The sequence below is a fragment of the Meriones unguiculatus genome, chromosome 3 (genome assembly GCF_030254825.1).
Source record: "Meriones unguiculatus strain TT.TT164.6M chromosome 3, Bangor_MerUng_6.1, whole genome shotgun sequence".
Lineage (NCBI taxonomy): Eukaryota > Metazoa > Chordata > Mammalia > Rodentia > Muridae > Meriones > Meriones unguiculatus.
This window is the reverse complement of record NC_083351.1, coordinates 17,017,219-17,040,222: the sequence shown is the minus strand read 5'-3', so window position 1 is coordinate 17,040,222 and position 23,004 is coordinate 17,017,219. Positions and strand designations below refer to the sequence as shown.

The 23,004-nt window shown below is 50.7% G+C and overlaps 2 protein-coding genes across 2 annotated transcripts in view; one reads left to right on the top strand and one right to left on the bottom strand.

The window, feature by feature from the left end:
- Maco1 (macoilin 1) overlaps nt 1-7,417 on the bottom strand; it is a 62,838-nt gene extending 55,421 nt beyond the window's left edge. Inside the window, exon 1 of the mRNA XM_021643181.2 lies at nt 7,128-7,417. Coding sequence (XP_021498856.1) covers nt 7,128-7,207 — 80 coding nt within the window. The 5' untranslated portion in view covers nt 7,208-7,417. The remainder of the gene's footprint in view (nt 1-7,127) is intronic.
- Nucleotides 7,418-16,916: 9,499 nt separating this feature from the next.
- Nucleotides 16,917-23,004, top strand: part of Rhce (Rh blood group CcEe antigens) — a 31,983-nt gene continuing 25,895 nt past the window's right edge. The window contains exon 1 of the mRNA XM_060379322.1: nt 16,917-17,184. Coding sequence (XP_060235305.1) covers nt 17,007-17,184 — 178 coding nt within the window. The 5' untranslated portion in view covers nt 16,917-17,006. The remainder of the gene's footprint in view (nt 17,185-23,004) is intronic.

The window sequence follows — 23,004 nt, the reverse complement described above, 5'->3', positions numbered from 1 at the left end:
ACCACAGGCAGCACCTTGCTTAGTAAGCTTTGAACTAAAACAATTCATATGTGAGAATGACTTGCCTCAATTTCTCTCAACAGATAGAAATTCTTTAAGACTTATTTTGTTTGATATTTTATGTAAATAAGTCTTTTCGTTTGTTTCTGAGACAGGGTTTCTCTGTGTAGTCCTGGCTGTCCTGACACTCACTCTGTAGACCAAGCTGGCCTCAAATTCAGAGATCTACCTGCCTTTGCCTCCCAAGCGCTGGGCCTAAAGGTATGCATCACCACTACGCAGCTGAATGAGTCATTTGTTTGCATGTATGTCTATACAACATGTGTGCCCCTGGTACCTCCAGAAACCAAGAGGGCATCAAATCCCCTGGAACTAAAGTAACTGGTGGTCATAAGCCACCATGTTGTTTCTGGAGACCCAAGGCTGGTCCTGTGCAAGGCCGGCCAGTGCTTTTGTTCACTGAGACCTCCATTCTTGCTCTGACCGTAAGTGTGGTATTCATTCCCGCTAGTGTTGAAGTGTTCTCCAAGTACTGACTTTAGTACAGAGCAGTTTGCTTGGTTTTTATTGATGTTTTAAAGGTGAGCAAAGCAGTAATATCTATAGGCAGAGCAAGGTCATTCCCAGTCACCACCTCTGTGCTGGGATCACAACTGCTCAAATGCATCAGTGACAGGAACCAATCTATCTAAGATGGGCACAGCGTCTGAATTCTCACAAGAGAAGATGGCAGTGGCAAACTGCTTCTGGTTTTATAATCCTATTACTCAAAATGAGCTCACTGTCCTTAACAAGCCCAGCTAGGAAACTACAGAGGAATAAGGGCAGTGCCATGGAAGGGCCTTCTGCAGGGTAAGGAGTCTTGGAGGTCTGAGGAATCGAGGTCCAGATATCAGTTATGCTGACTGTCAAGTTAAAGATATAAAGCCTCAAAAAATACCCTAAGAGTTATTAAGTTTGTCATAGTTTCCACTGCCAGGAGACACGTGCCTGAAGATGAAATGCTAAGGAAGCAGCAATCTAAAGTTGAGAAGACGTCCATGATGTAAAAGTGAAGGTGTGTGCTCTCACCGTCTCACTTGAGCCACTTGTTGCTCAGAACCCAACTCTTGAAAACTGTCCAAGTAAAATAATTACACCCAAACCAAATAAGCCCAGAGAATAATCAGTGCACTTAAATCGAATGCCACTACTATGAAGAAAAGTAGCTCAATTACAGTAGTTCACCTAACTAGGTTTGTAGGGTTCAGGGGTTTGTTTTGTTTGGGGGGGAGGCTGGCTGGCCTGGAACTCTCTCCGTGGACCTGGCTAGCCTTGAACTTAGAGCTCCAGCTGCTCCTGCCTCTCGAAGGCTAGGAGTAAAGGCGTGCGCCACCACCACTGGGCTTGAGTCTACTTATTTTGTGGGTACACACATGTGCCGGTGATATACACCTGGAGGTCAGAGGACAGCTTGTGGAATCAGTTCTCTCCTTCCACCATGTGCATCCGAGAGACTGGACTCAGGTCATGGAGGATTAGTGACAGGTGCCTGTACCTTCGGAACTCATCTTGCCGGCCTTGTGTTTCTAAGGTTTTTATCTGATCCTCTAGACTCCACAAGATGCTCGCAGCCTAGGAAATAGCACGCGCACGCACGCGCACACACACAGTGAACAGACAAATCTGAAATAGTCCAAGAAAAAGCTTCTGGAAATGTTCACAGAACACCAAATGAGTCCATAGCAGACAGGGTACATAGCAAGAATAAGAAATTGGTAAAAGTATCAAGTTCCTAAGCCCACAGTTAATTCTATCTACAAGACTGGCGGTTCAAGAAGGGCCCCAAGCAAGCACCACAGAGACAATGGGAAGGTTCTGCAAATAAGCTGAACCGGATCATGTTCCTCCCTCCACTCCTCAGCCCACAGCGACAACTTGAAGGGCTTTTCTTGTTATTATTTTTATGTTTTAGTTTGTGTGGGCGTGTTTTGCCTGTGCTGACGTCTGTACACCCAGGTGTGTGCCCGTCGTTCACAGAGGCCAGAAGAGATCCCCTGGCACTAAGAGGTGTACCGTTTGGGTGCTGAGAATCAAACCCAGGTCCTCTGCCAAGAGCAGCCAGTGCCCTTGGCCACTGAGCCATTTCTCCAGCCCCTTGAAGGGTTTTACAAAAACACCTCATAAAACTAACCTACCAAAACAACTCAGAAACTCAGAATAATTGAAGGTGGAGGAAAGTGCTTTTTTAAAGAAAATATACCACAGGCAAAAATTAAACGTAAACACTCCAGTGTGACAAATTGTTTAATTGTAGTTTATAGAAATAACAAACTTAAGTGCTTAGCTGAACACTTTGATTTATTCATTATACTCACCCCTTCCTGACAGGCCTCTAAGACACACTGAGCCTGTATCTAGTTCTTTTATGACAGGTCAGGACTGTTGAAGTCAGTGCCTACCAAGATTACAGAAATGCTTTCAGGCTGTGAGATTGCGACACTGGGATTTGAAGTTCCAGTTGCAGAACACATGTACAAGCAAGGCAGCCAGCCTCCAGTGACTCTAATAAGCATAGCCCAAAGGAATCTAAAAGCAGGCTTAGAGAACATCATTAAGAAGGCAGGAACAACAATAGAGGGAACCCTCGGGAGACCTGCTGTTTAGACAAGGGTCTGGAAAAGGAAACAAGAAAGGAGAGGAGGGTGCAAGGTCTGACGGTTTCTAACAGTGACTTGGGAGGAGCTGGAAAGAGCAGGGGACTCTTCCTGAGAAAAGGTAGGGAAGTCTCATGTAAGGCAGCCGAAACGCCTGAGCTGTCAGGCCCAGAAGTGTACTGTACCCTTCAGGCATACTTCAAGTGTAGCGTCGCACAGGAAGTGTTGTAAGTTAACATTGAAGCGGCATTACCTTCAGCCACGAAACAGCGATAGAAACCGTGTCCTGAGGCTGGAAATGTGTAAGTAAACTAAAATTCTTATTTCACTTTATTCTTTTAAGCAACAACTTTAAATATAGAGGCTTGAAACATATTACTTCCCTATCTCCCTCTTAGGAGTCTTAGAAGAAAAAAGTGGGGAGTGTGGCAGGAAGAGAGATGGGGAGAAGCACACAACAGGAGGCCCACCTCCCAGGAGAATCACCACCAGCCATGGAAGCTTAGCAGCCTAGTGCACTGAGTAGTGTGAGGGCAGCTTTGGGAAGGGACTCACTGCCAGGAAGTCCAGGCACTTCCATGTGTAGTAATTATTAATAACTTGCTTTCCTAATTCCCAAGTTTATCTCATTTGAGTTAGGAAGCACTCCCTCTCTTGGTGGCAACTGTCTCCTTCATAAAATAGCACAGGTAGAAAACACAGTTGCTAATGTGCCAAGGGAACAACCAAAGCCAAAAGTCTGGTCCAACAGAAGTATGTCCACCTCAACAGAACCCAGGTTCTCTGGAACCTCTGCACCACTGTGCAAATTCTAGAGTATTACTACAGCCTACTAGACTGTACCTCCTTCAGGATGAGACCTATGTCTTACCCTGTAGCTTCTACAGCTCCACCAACAATGTAGGTTTTCAATGAATGGAACGTATTAGCTTATATTTATATATGTATCTAGTCATTTAACATCTGAATAGTGACTGCCTAGCTGTTAGGTTCTGTAGTAGCTTCTCTTTTTTTTTTTAATTACAGCTCTTAGTAATAATAATAATAAAAACACCATTCCTATTTCTTTCCTCTTAACCCTGATTACTAATTTGACTGGACTAACAGAGACTGTCTGGATCTTTAGATGATGGAGATGTACATGAATGTGTGTATAGTGCTGTATATATACTATATACAGGCATTATATAGAAAACTGTATATTTACATATACAGTATTAATATCATACCTCAGATTAATACTCCCTAGCATCCTAGCCCCCTAACAGAATTCCAAGGGAGCGATGAGCACTCTCCTCTGACAATCACCTCAGTAATAGCTGCCCATGATTAAAAGCACAAGGATTTTCAAAGCAGCTGTTCTCAAAATGGAGATCACAACCCCTTTCACAGGAGTGCCCTAAGACCATCAATATCAGAAAACAGATATTTACATTATGATTCATAACTGTAGCATAATTAGTTATGAAGTAGTAACAAAAATAATTTTATGGTGGGGTCCCCACAGCATGAGGAACTGTATTACAGGGCCGCAGCGTTGGGAAGGCTAAGAGCTGCTGTTTTAAAGCAAGACCAAGCAGCAAGTGGCTCCTTGGTTTTTGTTGCTGTTTGGTTGATTTGGATTTGTTTTGAGAGAGGCTTTCTCCATGTAATCCTGGGTGTCCTGAAACTCACTCTGTAGACCAGGCTGGCATCAAATTCACAGATCACCTACCTCTGCCTCCCAAGTGCTGGGATTAAAAGCAGGTGCCACTACCGCCAGGCTGTGGCCCCTTGTTTTGACTACTCAGCTTTTGGTTTTGGTTGGATCAAATCTATGGCCTTCCTTGCCTCCTTAAAGAATAAGCCACACTAACTGTAATGGCAATAATATGGTAAATAATGTCTGAAAAACACATTAGAATTTATAAGGAGTTGCACAAACTACTCACACACTTACACATGCATATATATGACATGTATAATACATACATATGTATAATATATACATATATGTTGTACTATATAGTATATATGTAATATATAGTATTATATGTACACGATATATATATATATATGTGTATATATATATATATGTGTGTGTGTGTGTGTCCTCAAAGGTCATTTAACAGATGGGAGAAGTAAGCTTCAAAAGCAGTGAATGTTCTGCCAATCCAAAACATCAGGGCTTGGACTTTGAGTCTGAACCCAGGTCCCTGGTAGGCTGTAGTCCAGTGCTTTCCACCTCAGCTGCTCCCTCACATACGGCCAGGGCTCAAGAGAGCTGAGCAGACTAAGAACAGAACTCAGTACTGGTCGAAAGGCTGCTATGAAACAGCAGACAGTGGTTATCAAAATTGTCAACACAGCCCTTGGGAGGAGGGCTCCTTTTTAATGAGACAAAATTGGCCAGATGTTCAGAAACAAAACAGGCAATAGATGGCATGAAACAGAACTGAATACAGACTTTAATTTGATGATCAACAGAAACGTGATATTCATGAATCCTCAAATGTCCTAATTTATAACTAGCCCACTCATTCTGTTTTCTTAAGAAATACTGGAAGTTTTCCAAAGCAGTCAGTCCTTAAAAACAAAATGAGGAGGAAAACACACTATATGATTTTTCCACAGCAGTACTCTGTAACATTAAAAATAGATAAGGAGACTGAAATACTCTTTGCCCCAAACATGAAAGACAGGTAGAAATACACTTAAGTTCCTTTACTGACATTTAATAAAGAATGCCCAACAGAGGAGACTAAAGTACCATTTTGTTTTGTTTTTTATTTTATATGAAACTGAATGAAGGGACGACGGTGTATCTACTATTAACCTTTAGGGTACGGAAATTCAAAGTTAGCATAACAACAGATCTTCATTAAAAGAGGAATTCCACGTCAAGCTGTGCGGCTGCACAGGTACAAGTCAGAAACCAGCTGTTTGTTTAACTAGGAAAGGAAACTAAAATACACCACCGAACAGGCGAACAACAAGGACTTTCCAATCTTGTTATGAGGGGCTTCATCTTATATGGCTGTAAATGGAAATTCAAATACCACAGGGTCCTAACCTGACGACTTTATTTTAACATACTTTTTCTATTCTTGCACTGCTATTAACGGGAAGTTCTTATCTTTTCAATGGCTAAAGGGAAAAAGCCTTCCTTCATTCAAGAATTTACAGGAACGCAAGCTTGCCTCCACCCATTCAATCTGCTGGAAATTTTGGTTTTGCTTTTTCAGTTTTACTTATTGTCACATCTGATTCAGCAACCATGTTCCTCAGTTTTACTAACAGCTGTGTGCTGACTGACTCCAACACTGTTTGGAAAATAGTATTCGTGTTTGTTGAATGAATGAATGGCTCAACGATCGACGGCTCCTTGCATAGGCACCTCTCCAAGGCTTTCTGACTACTTAAATCCTTCTAAACTTGAAGACTCCCCCTTGGGTCACCTGCCCGTGGAGGGCAGCCACTTCACACGTGTAAACAACCGCATGTGTGAGGTGTGCAGCTATGCTACAACGTGGCTGACATCAGCAAGCTCCTGTATTTCTCCAAGACTCACAGCAAGAAGCACTAAAACTTAAGGCGCCATGAGAACTCAATGAAGCCTATAGCTACACGCTGATCATTCTCTCTTGTAAACTAATTGTCCACTGAAATCGTTCTTCCCGAAGCATTCCCAGAAAATAACCGCCATACACAAATTGGGCTTGGGGAAGCTGAGACAGTCACCGAGTTAGCCCATGAACCTGTTGTCCTTCTCCCAAACAGGAGTGGATTCAATTTCTATTTAAAGGGACACCACTTTCCTTCACGAACAAGTGACTGAAAAAAACAACAACAACAAAAAGTGAGTTGGGAGGAGAATCCCTGCTAAAGGTTCAGAGCAGTGGATCTGCTTGCAATTGTCAAAATGTTTGCCCAGAAACTGGCAGCAGCCTGCCCGGAGCGAGGTGACGGGCATGACTTGGGGGTACCGGCCCCGGCGCTCCCGACCAAGGTGCGGATCCCAGGAGGGGAGCCAAGGCCGGAAGAGTACCCGGCGCGGCCCCGCCCCGAGCCCGGGGGTCCAGGGCCCCCCGCAGCTCCCAACTTGGGCTGCCTCGCTCCGGACCCCCGCACGGGTGCACCGGCCTCGAACTCGGGGCGGCCAACTCCCGAGCCCAGCGTGGCCCGGGCTCCGCCGGGGGCCGGGCGCACAGCCTGCTGGGGACCCCCCGAGCTTCTGGGCTCCGGGCCGCGGGGGTGCCGCCCCTCCCCCCGGGACACCACGGCCAACGGCGGCCCCGTGGCTCCCGCCCGCGCCCTCCGTCCGGCCCTCGCCACACCCCGCGGCCCGGGGCGGACCCTCGGCGGGGCTGGCCGGGCGCTCCGCGGGCGGCGCGCCTCAGGAGAGCCCCCGGCGCGGGCGTGCGGCCTAGTCGGGGGTTACATAACGGGGCCGGGGCCCCCTCCGGAGCGGCGCCCGCGACCCGCCGGCCCACGCGGGGCGCCGCCGCTCACCTGCCGTAGATCCCCTCGGTGATCCGGTTCCGCTTCAGGGGGCGGCGGAGCTTACTGCAGTCGGCGTTCCGCCGCTTCATCCTCCCGCTGGGGGGCCGGTGCCCGCGCCGCGCCGCCGCCGCCTCTCACCTCAGCCGCCGTCGCCCGCCCGCCCGCCCCGCGTCGGGCCTGAATTCTACCCCTGCGGCCGGTCACACAGACATGGAGCCAGCACCGGGGGGAGGGGGGCCGGGAGGGGGGCGCCGAGCCTCCTCCGCCTTCGGAAACAAAGAAATGACAATTCCGGGGCCCGCCCGCCCCGCACCAGCCAGCCGCGCGCCCCGCCTCCCTCGCCCCGACGGACGGCCCGCCGAGCCAATGGGAGGCGCCGCCGCGCCGCGCACCGCCAATCCCGGGGCCCGCTGGGGCGACACGGCCCCCTGGGCCCGCCTCTTTGAAGGACAGACGCGCCCGCCAATCAGAACAGGGCCCAGACGCGTGGCCGGGCCTATCAGAAAAGAGTTAAATAGAGGCTTATAAATAGGCCCTATAAATATAACATCCTATATTATGCCTTGTTGCGAAGGTGCGCTTCGCGGTCATTGGGCCGCGTCGCGCTGTGGGAAGGCCCACGTCGGAGCACACCGGGCGGCGCGGCGCCGCCGGCTCCCGCCCGGCGCGTACGGACCGAGCGGCGTGGTGCGCTGCGTGGTGGGGGGGACCTGGCGCGGACATGTGCTTCGGTCCGCCGCGTCCTTATGTAAGAGGGCGTCCCGGGAGCGGCGGCGCGGCCCCTCGGCGGGCGCCCGAGCGCGCAGCCACGCCGGCCGCGTCAGCCGGGGCACGAATGACAAAGCAAACCCCACACGCGGACACACACGGACACACACACGCGCACGCCCCGCCGGCTTCCCGCGACGTGCTGACAGCGCGCCGGCCAATCGGAGGCGGCGGGGCGGGGCCTGCGCCGTCCCGCCCCCCGGGCCGCGTCACGAGGAGGCGGGGCCCGGGCTGCGCGCGACGCCGCGCGGGGCTGTCGGGGGCGTGTGCGGCGGCGTGGCCGGGCTCCACGTCGGCAGGTTGGCGCACGCTGAGGCTGCGCCCCGCGGCCTCGGAGACTGGCGCGGCGCAGCGTCCGCCCTGTCTGCTCCCTCGGTCCGCTAGCAGTTCAGCCTGCGGGCGAGGGCGACACGGCCGAGGGCCGACGGGATGCTCAGCGGGTGGAGGCGTTTGCCGCCCGCTCTGACGACCGAGTTCGAACCCCGGAATGCACGTGGTGGACTGATAGAACCGACTCCTGACCGCTCCCGCGCGCCCACAGACGCGCTTCCTAAGTAAATATTACAAGCAGAAAGACAGCCGGGAAAGCCGGACGCGGTGGCGCACGCCCCTGATCCCAGCGCTTCGCTATGAAGGCAGAGGGAGGTGGATCTCTTGAGTTCGAGGCCAGCCTGGGCCGTTACACAGAAGAAGGCGGCCAGGCGGTGGTGGCACAAGCCTTTAATCCCAGCAGGTGGATCCCTGTGAGTTCAAAGCCAGCCTGCTCCACAAAGCGAATCCAGGGCAGCCACAGCTACACAGAGAAAACCTGTCTCAACCCCCCCCCCTCCCAAGATAAATAAATAAATAAATAACAACTTTAAAAAAGCTAGGGAAGTGTAGAAGAGTAACCACTGGGGAAAGCCCTGGTATGTATTCCTCCTACTTTTTGGGGGGAGGGGTTCCTTTTTTTTTTTTTTTGCATAGTTGATAATATTACTATAAAATAGGATAAAGCCCATAGTAGACATTTAATTTCTCATATCTTGGTTTTCATTTTACATGTTGTTACAACCCTTTATGAATATTTCTTAAGAGGGTTGCAGAATGGCCAAGCAAGTGGCTCTTCCCCCTGACTGCCCTCAGGAACGGGTCCTCGGTCATCTAGCAAACTTTTCCTTTTTATATTCCGAGTAACTAGTGCCATCTTGTTTTGCCCTGGGACTACAGCGCACCTCTCCTGCCTGTGGTCACCCATCTTAGTCAACACCACTCCAAAGCTCTTAAGTTCCTACCGGCGCCTTCAAAGATCCCGCAGTCCCCGGAAAGGAAAACCCAATGTTGATGGCACCCACAGTTCCACCTCGGGAAGCTACCCTCCCCTTGCAGGTCACCCAGGCAAGCAAGCCTTTTCTGCTCTGGTTTTGGGGTTTCTGTTTTGTTTGTTTTTTAAGATAAAGTTTCACTCTATAGCCCTGGGTGCCCCAAAACTCTGTATAAAGGCCAGGATCACAGAGTGCCACCTGCCTCTGGCTCCCCAGTGCGGGGATTAAAGTTATGGCCACCACCATCCAGCCCGGCAATTGAATCTGTCTCCTGTCTGAAAGAGCAGTTAGTGTTAACCACTGAACCGTCTCTCCAGCCCTGTTTTGTGTTGTTTTGTTCTGTTGTGTATGTGTTTGTTTCATCATTTTTCAAAATAGGGTTTCTCTGTGTAACTCTGGCTGTTCTGGAAGTTGCTTTACAGACCAGGCTGGCCGCAAACTCACGAAGACCCACCTGCTTCTGCCTACTATGCGCTAGAATCAAAGGCGTGCGTCACCATGCCTGGCTTCCACGCTCTGTTTTTAACCCAGCCACAACTTGATCTTCCCTCCTTCCCTCCTCCCCTTGCTCTCCCACCTCTCTCTCTGACAGCGCTTTAAAGTGTCCACCGTGCAGGACGCTCCTTGGGGATCCGATCCATACCCTGTGGAGATGCAGTTTTGGAAAAAACAGCAGCAGTTCATGCTGTTTTAGGCCAAAGTTGAAATTCCAGCTTGGCCACTTACTAGCTTGGGCAAGTTACTGAGTCCCTAACAGCCTCTGATTACACTCCGGTCTGTGTTAAGGATGAAGGGTAATGAGCACTCAGGGCCTGGCATCCAGCTGCTGGTGAAGTGAGTTTCTCTCTCTCTCTCTCTCTCTCTCTCTCTCTTCCCCAGGCCTTTCTGTTCTTTTGCTCTGCTTGTTTTGTTTTGGGCCCTGGGGAAAGAGACGAGGTCTCACAAGTTTAAGGCCCAGACTGGCCTTGAGCTTGCAACAGCCTCCAAAGTGCCATTATTATACGCATGAGCCGCCACACCCAGCTCTGCTCTTTGTCTTCTTTTCCTCCCCCTTTGGAGACTGGCCTCTGAACTGCTGAGTTTCTGCCTCAGCCACCCCAGTGCCCTCATGAATGACAGCTGTGCAGCACCATGCCTGGCTCGAGGAACAGCTCTTCACACTGGCCTTCCTCTCCTACCTCTACTCCACAGTAACACTGGGTGGCTGGGATTAGAGACTCTGAGATCCAGGTTTTGCTCCGGTTTGTCTAACACTGAGAAAGAAACGAAACAGAGCATGTAGAGTAGCCTAGACTTCAGCTGCAAACTAGTTCACAGAGGAAGTGCAGGCACTTGGAGAGGTGACTGCATTGGCAGGAACAGATGCTTGCAGGCTTTGGCTCTGGATACTATGGCCCCTCCAAACCAGAACATCCTTATTCCCTGGGACTAGAAGGTTCTGCACTCCCTTCTGCTCAGCCTGTCTTTGCTAGGATCCCACTGCAGATTAGACAGGTGAGCAAGCCAGGCGAGCTACAACACAGCACTGGGGAACACGTGCCGGTTCTCGGTAGCTCACAGTCCAATCTGCAGCCAGGTGCCCGACAAGGGCGTTCTATAGGTGTTGGAATTACACAGGGAAAAGTGTGCTGTTGCTAGGAGAAGTGGGAGGGTGTGGCCAAGAGTTACTGTGGAGACCTTAAAAGGAGCAGGAGAGACTCTCGGGATGATGACTGAGAGGCAGCGACCAGATGGCCTGGAGGTGTGGGTTTCCATCCTGTAGCCGGCCTGGTGTGAGTGAGGATGTTCTACAGGGTCCCTCAAGCTGCCATTAGCCATCAGACTACTGAAACAGTAGACCCCAAGAACCTGGAATCCCACAGGAGTATCAGCCTCAGAAAAGCCTGAGGCACGGGGCAGCCAGAACAGGGGCTTCAGGAAAGCCTCACAACCTCACCAACCACCCTGCCTGAATGCCTAGAGCTGAGACAATCCTGGGTCAGCGATGGGCGGGACCACACCTTGACCCAGACTGCTGTGTCCTGAACACCCTGGCTCTCTGTAGATCTTGCCTTCTTGTTAGGACTGAATGTGAGCCTGCGGAGGCGTAGAGAGGGTCACTGGTGGCTTTGTCCCTATCTCGTTGTGGGCAGGTAAATAAAGTCCTTCCCCCCACCCCCATTTTCTCTAATAATGTGTCTGCCTAATTGGCTTCTCAAGGACCGGTGGCCCAACTAGCGTGTTGAGCTTACCAGGGCCCGGACTCGGAACTCCAGTGACACTCCTTATTCTGATGACAACTCGGTGTCCTTGAGTCACGGGTCTACTCTGTGCCAGAGCCCACTTCTAGCCTGGGGTCTAGAGGCTGAGTCCTGTTAGCTCCATTTTACAGAGTCTCCTGACCATCGTAGTTCATAGAGAAAAGCTATTAGCTCAGCACCAACCTACGGGGGACCAGCACGTACACCTGAGCCTGCCACAGCTGCCGGCAGCCAGAGTTGATGCCGTTGTCCGGGCCGAGAAAATAAGAGCGGTGTCTTTTTATTAGGTACTGTTTATTGGGGAGGGGGCGGTGCGAGTGCATGCATGAGTGGGCATGGTGGCCCTCCTTCCTACCTTACAGTGTACAGTGATCGAACTCAGGTTGTTGGGCTTGGTGGAAAGGATCTTTACCCACAGAGCCATCTGGTCAACCCAAGAGAATGGTCTTCTTGCCGCCAGCCCAGGGACAGGCCCAAAGGGGACTGCTGTCCCTGAGTCCTTCCTTTGTGCTTCTCGGAGCAGCATGTATCGCTTCACACACGGTCGGTGAGTCTCTTGGGCTCTAGCCAAGTGCCTCCCTTTCCCCACAAGCCCTGAGATAGCCTCTGGAGATCCAGAGTGCACACAAGTAAGCTGACCTATGTCAGCCTCTTTCCAGGTCTCACCCCCGCTCCCTTGCTTCACCACCCGTTTGGAAGCAGAGGAGATGAGCAGTAGCCCTCTCACAGATGACTAACAAGGAGGAGATGACTTGCTCTGTTAGAGGTTGGGGGCGGGGTTGTATGTAGCTCAGCTGGTAGAGCACGTGCTTCCCTGGCATGTACAAAGCCCTAGGTCCCATCCCTGCCCCCTCCTAAGTCAGGCACTCTGGTGTGTGCTTATCGAAGCAGTGGGTAACCGAAGTGGGAGGATCGGAAGTTCAAGGTCAGCCTGGGCTACTAGAGTCTGCTGCTGTGGTCCTTAATCTTCAATGCCAACTTGAGGATCTAGAATTATCATTTGCATGTGAAGAAGTTTCTAGATTGGGTTAACTGTTGTTGGCGATAAAATGGGATTGGGCTATATATTGTTATGTACTTTTTGCCCTGTAATTATTTCGGCGGCATTATTTAACCCAATATCACAATTAATAAGACACAGACACCTGTTAAATTTTGTAATTGCCTTATTTACATTGGGCTGGGCAGATATTTCACCTACGCTGTCTCGATAACCTCACCATCTCCCAGCCCCCATCCAATGCCATCTGCCTTAACCATTCCCTAACCAATCCTTCCATCCATAATCAATAACCAATCAATCCTTCCATCCATAACCCCAAGATACTTGCTTATATTTTTTATCTTGGTGTTTCTCCATCCACACCATCCTCAGAATCCTTCCTCCCCGCCCACATGGTTCCTTCTCCACGCTGTTGTGGCGTCCTCCTGCCTCTTCTCTTCCCATCCCTCTGTTTCCCATGATTCTCTTGAACTGAAACCCCAGGCTACCCCATTTTGCCCTGCTTAGGTTTTAGGCCTTTAATCAGCCAATCACGTTGATTGGTCTTTGGCAGGTTCACACAACAAGGATAGGTTTATGCAAGCAGTAACCAGATCTTGAGGGCCAGTAGTTAGCATCAAAATACAGCATCAGACCAACCCCTAACTGAGACGGAAAGACCCATGCCAGTACCATTCCTTGAGTTAGAGGTCCTAGGCAGAATAAAAAGGGGAAAGTGAACTGACCCATGTTCATCTCTCTCTGCCTCTTGACTGTGGCTGCCGTGTGGGCAGCTGCCTCAAGCTCCCAACGCCGAGGCCTCTCTAGATGATGGGCCCACACCACAGACTGTGGGTCAAGGTAGGAGGCTGGCCCGTCCTTCCTTCAGCTACTTCTGTTGGGTATTTTGTTATTGTCACAGCAACTAGAGAAGCAACTAATACGGCTGTCTAAAATCAAAACAGAGGTGCAAGGTCAGATGGGAAGTTAGGCCTGTCCTTCCTGGCACATTATGATAACAAGATGCTGGGGTTCGCATTTGGGCTTCAATTGAGCTCTGAGCAAAACTGGAGTGAGCCTGTTTCACAAATAGGCACAGCATCTTCCCCTGTAGCTTCCACTGGGTATCACTGGCCCAGCTGCCTTGAGCTTTGTGCCCACAGAGTCCCAGCAAAGACCAGGTGTTGCTGGCTTACACACCTACCTTTATCCCCAGGGAACCTCTCGAGGAAGGAAGCTCACCTTGGTGTTCAGGAATGGACCACGCAGCAAGGGTGATGGCTCAAGCCTGTAACCACAGCATTTGGGAGGTGGAGGCAGAAAGATCAGGAGATCAAGGTCATCCTTGACTACAGAGAATTTGATCAGGCTGGGTTATCTGAGATCCTACCTGGTAGGAAATGGGAAAGAAATTGAGACAGGAAACAGCTCAGATGTCCCACAAAGCAGATTGGTCCAATGGAGGATCACACGTTTCTACCTGGAAATCTATGTAGCATGGAGCACAGTTACACGCAGCACTTAGGTTACATTTAATTATTTGAGATTGGGCATGTGTGAAGGTCAGAGGACAAGTTGAAGGAGTTGCTTCTCTTCTTCTGCCAAGTGGGTCCTGGAGTATCAAACTTGGGATGTCAGGCTCAGTGGCAAACCACTGCTGAGCCATCTTGCTGGCGCAAGCACTTATTGCTGAAGCTCTAAAGATCGTATACATTCTGCTTTAATTCTCACAACAGTGCTGGGAAGGGGAAATGACTGCTGACACCATAACGTAGATTAGAAGATTGCAGCACAGAGGTGAATTCACCTAGCCAAGGTCACACAGTATGGGAAAAAGTTAGGATTCAAACCCATGCCATCTGCCCCCATGGCCTGGACGCTTAGGCACCGTGCTAAAATGCTGTGGAAAGACCTTTCTGCTTGGAAACTGCTTCGACAAACTGTTCATGAAAGAAAGCAAGACAACTGTGTGCTATATAGTTCTGGGGTGGGGGTGCAGTTTCACGTGAATGGGAAGACATCTGAAAGGACACATACACAAAACGCTTCTGTTTTATTTGTATTTTTTCCTGGTATTGGAGGGTTAAACCTAGGGCCTTACACATGCCGGGTAAACATGGAACACCTTGCCATCACCTCACTGGATCTTTACACCAACATTATGAGACTGACTTACTGTCTTGCCCAAGACCACAGCTAATAAATTGCAGATTTGAACCCAGACTGCCTTGCTCCAAATCTCATTGGTGTTGAATGGATGACCACACCCAATGCCCAGCGCAAGCTCACACGCTTGGCGTGGACAGTCCTCTGGAGAAGAACGGAGGCCCTACTTCTTGGTCACCACCTGTGTTCGTTGACCTCAACCATTGCCACTTGGGAACAACTTGAAGGAGTTGTTGTTTTACATGCCCCCAGCGACCTGCTTTCTCCATCTGTCTCAGGATGGACCACTGGCTGGCTCTGTATCGGCTCCTTTCCTATCGCTGTGATGAAGCAAGTTACGGCTTGACTTTTCCTGACAGTCCAACATGGTAAGGAAGGCGTGGCCACAGGACCAGGTTGCTGCTCATATTCACAGTCAAGAAACAAAGGGAGAGACTGGGGAGACGGCCCTGCTGTGAGCACCGGTCACTGCTTTTCCAGAGGACCCAGGCCTCAGTCCCCAGCACCCACATGGAGGCCCATCCCGAACTCTAGTTCCAGGGGACCCAATGCCCTCTTCTGCCCTCCTTGGGCACTGCAGGCACACATGGGCTACATTAATATACATTCAGGCAAAACACATAAATAAGTAAACCCTGAAGAGGAGGAGGACAATCGCCGGTGATTGTCTCACTTTCCACTCCACGATCCCAGACCACAGAACGTGTGCTGCCCACACTCAGGCCGGAGCTACCCAACTCAGCCTGATCAGAGGCATGTGCCACCGGCAGAGACAGTGCACACCTCTAATCCCAGCAAGTGGGAGGCAGAGGCAGGCAGATCTTAAGTTTAAGGCCAGCCTGTTCTACAGGGTGAGTTCCAGGATAGCCAGGGGCGAACAGAGAAACCCTGTCTCAGAAGAAGAAGAAAAAAAAAATCAAAAGCAAGCATTTCAACGCAGGCAGGTTAACCATATAACTGAGCAGCTGGAGCTGCGTCGCTCCCGTCTGCCTCCCCCAGCACAGCTGAGCAGCCTGCTTTACTCTCCTCTGTTCAGTCAAGGTGTGCGTCACAAGAGCCTCCTGGGTGCCCTGATTTACGGGGTAAGGCTTATTTATCTGCTCATTTGTGTGGGGTACGTGGTTCATGTGTGCAGGTATGCTTACCCATGTGCACATATGGAGTCGGAGGAGTATGTCAGATGTCCAGCTCTGTCGCTTTTTGCATTATTCTTTTGATGAATGTGGAACTAAGCTGGCGGCCAGCAAACCCCGGGGATTCTCCTGTCTCCGTGCCCTGTAGCACTGCTAGTGCAAGCCCAAGAGGTCATGTGTGGATTTGAACTCTTGTCTTCATGCCTGCACAGCAAGTGTCCTTACCTACAGAGCCGTCTCCCCAGCCCACCATGTGGTAAATTTTAAAGGTAAGTTTTTGTGAATCTAAAGTCACTTCTGAGCCTCAGTTTCCCTTTTTGAAAAGTTGGGACATTGATTCATCCCTCTGTGAGAGCGTTGTGAGCTTGGTAAATCACTTGGGCTGGATTCTTGCCTGTGGGGGATTAGCTCGTTTCTGTAACTTGACATGAGAAGACACTTCTTAATGGTGGGTGGGCCTGGCTGTGTAAGTGAAGGAAGGGAGCGGAACACTACCCAGCATGCACTTCTCTCTTTGCACTGCAGACGAGAGGTGGGGCTGCTTCAAGCTGCCGTCGCCTTCCCCATCAGGATGAACTGTATCTTGAACTGTGCGCCATGCGGTGGCATGCTCTGTGAGTTCAAGGCCAGCCTGGTTTACATAATGAATTCCAGGACAGCCAGGGCTACACAGAGAAACCCTATCTTGAAAAATCAAAGAAAGAAAGAGAGAGAAAAGAAACCAAGATGCCTTCTCTTTTGTCAAAATGGTTGCTGGGACCAGGCGCCTGGGCCTGGTTCATGCTCTTCCACAGAACTCCAGCCATCAGCTCTAAGCCCAGGCCCTGCCTTTCTTCCAGGGAACACGTATAAAGGATGATGGGTGGATGTCAAGCGAACAGGATGCTCTCCTTCAAACCGAGCACAAAGCCGCTTGCCTGCCGTCCTAGCACTCAGGAGGCAGAAGCAGGGGGATGGCTGCAAGTCCGGGATCAGTGTAGTCTACAGAATGAGTTCCAAGCCAGGGCCACATAGTGATCCCCTAGCTCAGAAACGACAGACAAAATAAGTAAAACTGAGCGTAGGAGGAGCTCCCGACAGGAAGGCCAGGACTGGTTGATGGAAAAGCGCCTTGAATAAACGTGTTGCCTCTTCCTCCTGTGACAACCCTCCTCTCTGTGTTAGGCCAGCCCGGCCAGCCCTGCAGCCTCAGATAAGACCTTTGGCGGTGGCTTTCCTATCGCTCCTTCGAGCGGCGTAGGGGACACCAGTGAGGCCGGGTGCTGGCAGAGACTGGGCACAGCAACAGATCCAAGATGGGTTCTAAGTACCCACGGTCCCTGCGCTTCTGCCTGCCGCTGGGGGCCCTCCTGCTGCAGGCGGCTTTTATTCCTCTCTTTTATTTCATCCCCTATCAGGCTTCCTCTTCCTCTTCCTCTCTTCCCTCTCCCTCGGTGGATCAGGTGGATAACAAGTTCTTGGAGCACTATCAAGGTGAGGTGCCTGGGAGAGGGGTCAAAGGGGGGAAGGGGCTGAGGGGAGAGGAGGTCTTCGGCTCTCCAAGGGAACGGGCACTCCTTTCTACAGCATTCCCAAAGAAAGGGTTTCCAGGGGCTGAGGAGATGCTCAGTGGTTAAGAGCACTGCCTGCTCTGGGTTCAATTCCAACACCCACATGGCAGCTCACAACTGTCCAAGGGATCGGACACATTCATACTGAATGACACATTCATACTAATGCACGTAAAATAAATTATTCTAAAAAAAAAAGAAAGGGTTTCCAGCCCTTCCGTCGATTGTGTGGAGACAGTGTGGGCTGAGCTTCAGGCGTGCACCTGATTTCTGTCCTCCGTGAGCCCCACCTGGATTTCTGGGCACAGAGCTGCTTGCCTGTGGTCCTGAATTCCCTGTGCAAATGGTCCTTACGATGTTTTAGTTTCTGCTCCCCTTCTCTCTTTGTGCGATGACTGTCACTGTGTTCTGTTATAGGGTGTCTCCCTCCTTTTTAATTGTGTGTGGGGGTGTGTGGATAGGAATGTAGAGCCCCACATCCCCTAGGAACCGGAGTTAAAATAGTGAGTCAGTCAGTGGGGGGTGCTGGGAACCAAACACTGGTCCTCTGCAAGAAAGAGACCCTCACTGCCTCTCCAACCCTGCTTGCTGGCTCTTTTCTATACTCCATCTCTCCTGTTCCCTGACCCCTCTGCAAGGCTGGGAAGCCTGCCATGGGTGTGAGTTTAGAGCCAAAATGAGTGGCTGCAGGGGAGTGTAGAGACGGTTATTTCATGTGTGGCTGTGTTATTTCATGTGATGAGAGCGACTCGGGTAAGCCACACGACCACAGTGGAGTGTGCTCGCTTCTGTACAAAGCATCCCAACATGTCTGCAGCCTCTCCTCTCCCTGACAGGGTGCTCAGGATAAACAGATGGGCTCCTTGAGGGGCGTCCCAGTGACAGAGCCCGAGTCTGGCAGAGTCGGGGTTTGGTCCTCTGCAGTGTGAACTGACCGGTTAGCTGGAAGCAGAGGTGAAGCCAGAGGCTCCTGGCACAGTTCCAATTCCTCCTCTGTGTGTGTGTGTGTGTGTGTGTGTGTGTGTGTGCACGCGTGTGCTTTTTCTGTTGTCTTTTAAGACACGGTTTTTCTATGTATTCCTGGCTGTCCTAGAACTAGCAGACCAGGCAGGTCTTGAACTCAGAGAGACTCACTTGCCGCTGTCTCTGGCGTGCCAGGATTAAAGGTGTGCACCACCATCGACCGGCTCACTCGCTCACTCACTCACTCACTCCTGTTAAATCCAACCCAATGTTTATTTTAACTCCGCTCAGCCATGTTCCTCCACTGACTTGAGTATTGCACCCAGCGTGGAGTCTGGAAGCACGGATTGGGCAGTTGGTCTTTATTGAGCCTTTGCTGTACAGCAGGCACTATTCAAACAGCTTCCGGTTGGATCTTCGCAGCAGCCCAACGAGGCGGGCTGCTACGCCCTCGATTTCTTATCGAGGAAATCGGTACTCTTATGTTGTCCTTGGCCCACAGTCATTCAGCAGGCATTGGCACATCGGGTTGAGAGTCAGGCACACTGTGTTTGTTTGCTTGTGTCTGAACAGTGTGTCTCATGGCCTCTGTCACAGTAGGGCTGAGCCACTTGTCCCCTAACCAGTAGGTGGGAGCCACTCAGACAAACTGGTGCCTGCAGGTTGACCTCAACTTCTGTATGTTCTAAACAAACAAACAAACAAATAAATGTAATTCTTAAAAGTTCTGTAATAAGGGGGCTGGAGAGATGGCTCAGTGGTTAAGAGCCCAGGCTGTTCTTCCCAGAGGACCCAGGTTCAATTCCCAGTACCCACATGGCAGCTCAGAATTGTAATTCCAGTTCTAGGGGATCCAACACTCTCACAGAAAGACACCAATGCAGTCAGAACACCAACGTACATATAATAAAAAACAAATAATAAATTATTTTTTTAAAATTTCTGTAATGAAACAGAAATCTAAAAATATATAGATAGGGTGAGAGAGGTGACACAGTGGTTAAAAGCCAGAGGACCCACCCAAGTTCAGTTCCCACCATGCACATCTGTAACTCCAAGTCTAAGGCTTCTAATGCCCTCTTTAAACCCCCACACACCAGGAATAATAATAATAATAATAATTTTAAATGAATGAATAACAAGGATTTAAAAAATTACCATGTAAAAAACTTTTTCAAATCCAGACATTGTGGCACACCCCTTTAATCCTAGTACTCAGGAGGCAGAGGCAGGTGGATCTCTATGAATTTGAGGCCAGCCTGGTCTACAAAGAGTGCCAGGGCAGTGAGGGTTGTTACACAGAGAAATACTGACTTAAAAAAAAAAAAAAGAAAGAAAGAACAAACTACAGCTGGGCCCAGTGGTGCATGCCTGTAGTCCCAGCATTCTGGGAGGCAAAGGCAGGCAGATCTCCATGAGTTTGAAGCCAGCCTGCCTACAAAGCGATTCCAGGAGAGCCAAGGCTACACAGAGAAACCCTGTCTCGAAGAGCAGAAAAGAAAGAACTAACATGTGTAGACAGATAAAGACTTAGATAAAACATAAAACTGGAGGTGCTAATCTTTTCTTCCAGCAGCCTGTAAGGACTGTCTTGGACATCTTCCAAGGTGCACGCTCCTTGTTCTGCTGACCGGTAATGGAGCCAAATGGGCACAGGGTGGGAGAGCGGGAGTAGAGTCAGCCTCAAGCCACATTTAGGAGATGAAATCACCTACACGTGGGGAAAGAGCAGGGCCGGGAATGTCTCCAACGCGTGGCTGGACTCTAGCTGTGCGCCTTAGTGTCTATTGATCCTCTATGACTGGGTGAAACGCCATGACCGAGGCAACTCATGAAAGAAAGCATTTGATCGGTCTGCCGTTCTGACGGGTAGAGTCCAGGTTGGTGGAATGAGGGCGCGGAGGCAGGAACGCTGAACGCTCACACTTCTGACCTCAGGCAGGCGCCCGGAGTGCACTAGCGAGGGCAGGAGGCATTTCAAGCCTCAAAGCCTGACCCTGTGACACACCTCCTCCAACTGGCCACACCTCCTAACCATGCTCAAGCAGTTTCTCCAACAAAGGACCAATTACTCTCTGAGCCTGCAGAGGCTGCTCTCATTCAAACTACCACTCTGTGCCAGTTCTTAAGTTAAGAGACACAAAAACAGGCCAGATGTGGTGTAAATGAACAGTGATATGTTCGCTCTGGCCCGGAGGTGGAGATGTCTGTGAGACGCTTCAGGGAAGCCGACTCTGTCGGTCATCTACAGCTGTGTAACAACCATCCCCAATGTCAGTGCCTGAAAGAAGCGATCATGTCAAGCCAGGAGGTAGTGCCACAAGCCTTTAATCCCAGCACTCAGGAAGCAGAGGCAGGTGGATCTCTGAGTTCAAGGCCAGCCTTAGTTACATAGTGAGTTCCAGGACAGCCAGGGCTTCACAGAGAAACCCTATCACACACACACACACACACACACACACACCATGTCATTTACCCATGGCTATGACTCTGTGGCTCAGCAAGTGCAAGTGGGCATCACGCAGCTGGCAGTTTCACTCAGGGTCACACCCCTGTCCAAAACCTAGAAGGTTAACTGGGGCAAGATGGTTCCACCTGGCCTCATTTTCTTCTGGCCAGCAGTTGGTTTCCCATCAGGCCAGCCTAGACGTCACATGGCAGCAGAGGACTTTATGAGAACAGAACGGGGTGGGGGAGGAGGTGTTTATACAATGTGTACCCATACCCCATTGTCTGACGATAATTATAAGGGCAAACTCATAGGAGAGCGACCCCCCCACCCCACCCAGAGGCATGTTCCTCTGGGGCCATTACTGAAACAGTTTACCAAAGACAGCCCATCTGCCAAACTGGGGGTACCATCCCTTGGGATTTTTGCTTTGTAAGCCACCCATTGGCCCCTGCTCTCCTGGGGCAGGGAAAGGGGTTATGGGAAAACAAGAGGGGTTTCCCAGCGAGGAGTGAGTACCCCACACCTGGGGCCTCCCTCTCAGGGAAAGCTGTTTCTGTTCCCAGACTGCTCCGTGATGGTGGTGTTCGGGAGGGAGCAGAGTCTCTGGGGAAGGAGATGGTGCGGAGCGCTATGGCCCCCAAGGCTTTAGAGTGCCTTCCAGAAGTCTTGTTTCCTCAGGCTATTAGAAGGGACTAGAGTGGGTGGGCAGGACCAGAAGGGGGAAAGGGAAAAGGTCTTTGTGGAGGAATTCAAGGGCTGAGCTGCAGTTATGTAAATGGAGAGTCTCAGAGAGGGAACTGTCATCCAAAGAGCACACCTGACCATTTGGCAGCCAGTCCTGCCCCTGTCACAGCGCCAGACCAAACAGGAGCCAGTGAGCAGATGCCACTACCCATTTTACAGATTAGGAAGCTGAGACACACAGAGAGAACCAGGCCTCAGCCCTGACAGGCAAACTCAGTGGTCAGATGTGGCATAAAAAAACAATGATCTGTGAGGTTGCGCACACCTTTGTCTCCATGCGTGACCTGTCCTAGGTCACAGCGCCCCTCTGTGTCTCCCTCCTCCTCCTGTAAAACAGGAAAGATAAATGGTGATTATGGCAGACTGTGAGGCTGAGAAGTGGGACCAGTCTTGGGGAATGAGTCCCATGCCTTGCTGCTGTGCTCTGAACTTCACTCAGGCAGTAAAATTCCTCCCCGACTCCGCCCTCTCAGCTCCTTATCAAACCCCAAACACCTGGCGGTCCACCAGTTTATCAGGCCTGGCCGTTGTGGTGCTCTGAGAGGCTGAGGCTAATAACCGGGGAGGTGCCCCGAGCCTGAGTGGGACTCAGACCTGGGGTGGGGATGGGAAGGGGCAGGAATGAGCCCTGAGAAGAGTCATTGTGAGTCTGGAGCCTTAGGAGGCTGGAGAGGAAATGGGAAAGCCTGGTGGGGGCAGGGAGGGCGCCTGAGGCCAGATGTTATCAACAAAGATCTGAACTGACTGCACAGGTTCCTAAAACAGCGAAAGAGCTGTCTGGAAACTGTTGCCCTAAGTCTCTTCTTCCTAAGGCACAGGTCTCTTCCTGGGGAGGAGAGGGAGGGACAGCTTGTGAACTAACAGACCCCACCCTTTGAGGCCTCCATACCTGGCATCAGTGGCAGCTGGGCCAGGAAATGCCTCTTCCCACCCCCATCCTCTCATTCAGGCTCAACTCTACCCTCTTCCTCTCTACCCTCCTCTAACCTCATCTTCAAAATGACCCCAGAGCTGTAAGGGCACAGAGACTATCAAGCCCAAGCTTATGGTTTCTGGAGAGGGAAACTGAGACTCAGAAAGGGCAAAAGACTTGCCTGAGATCCTTTAGCATGATGAGGCACAAGCCAGATTGAGAGACAGCCTTCGTGGCAGAAAGGCACTCACGGTACCAGTTCAGAATTTCCTGTGCTGTGTGGCCGTGGGAGAGTCACTGAGCTCACTCCGGTTGTCCCCTCCGAACCTCAGTGACACTGCATTGCTGCCAAGTGGCAGACAGGTTGTGTTTAGGGGCAATGTGCAACCATAGGCTCAACTGAAATATTTCCAGGCTTTTCATCTGGCCACGGTTCTCATTCCCAAATGTGCATCTTACCTTCAGACACACATTTCCTGCTTGGCTCCCGAGGAAATTTCGACCACCCCAAGAGGAAGTGCAAAGGATGCCATGTTCCTCCCCCCACACTATAGTATTGCCAGGAAGATGGACAGGAGAAGGAACCCCACCAGCGTATCTTTCCTCCTTTCCACCCATGTCAGGGGAGACGGTACAGTCTCCTGAATGACAACTCTTAAGGCTCCAGGCTT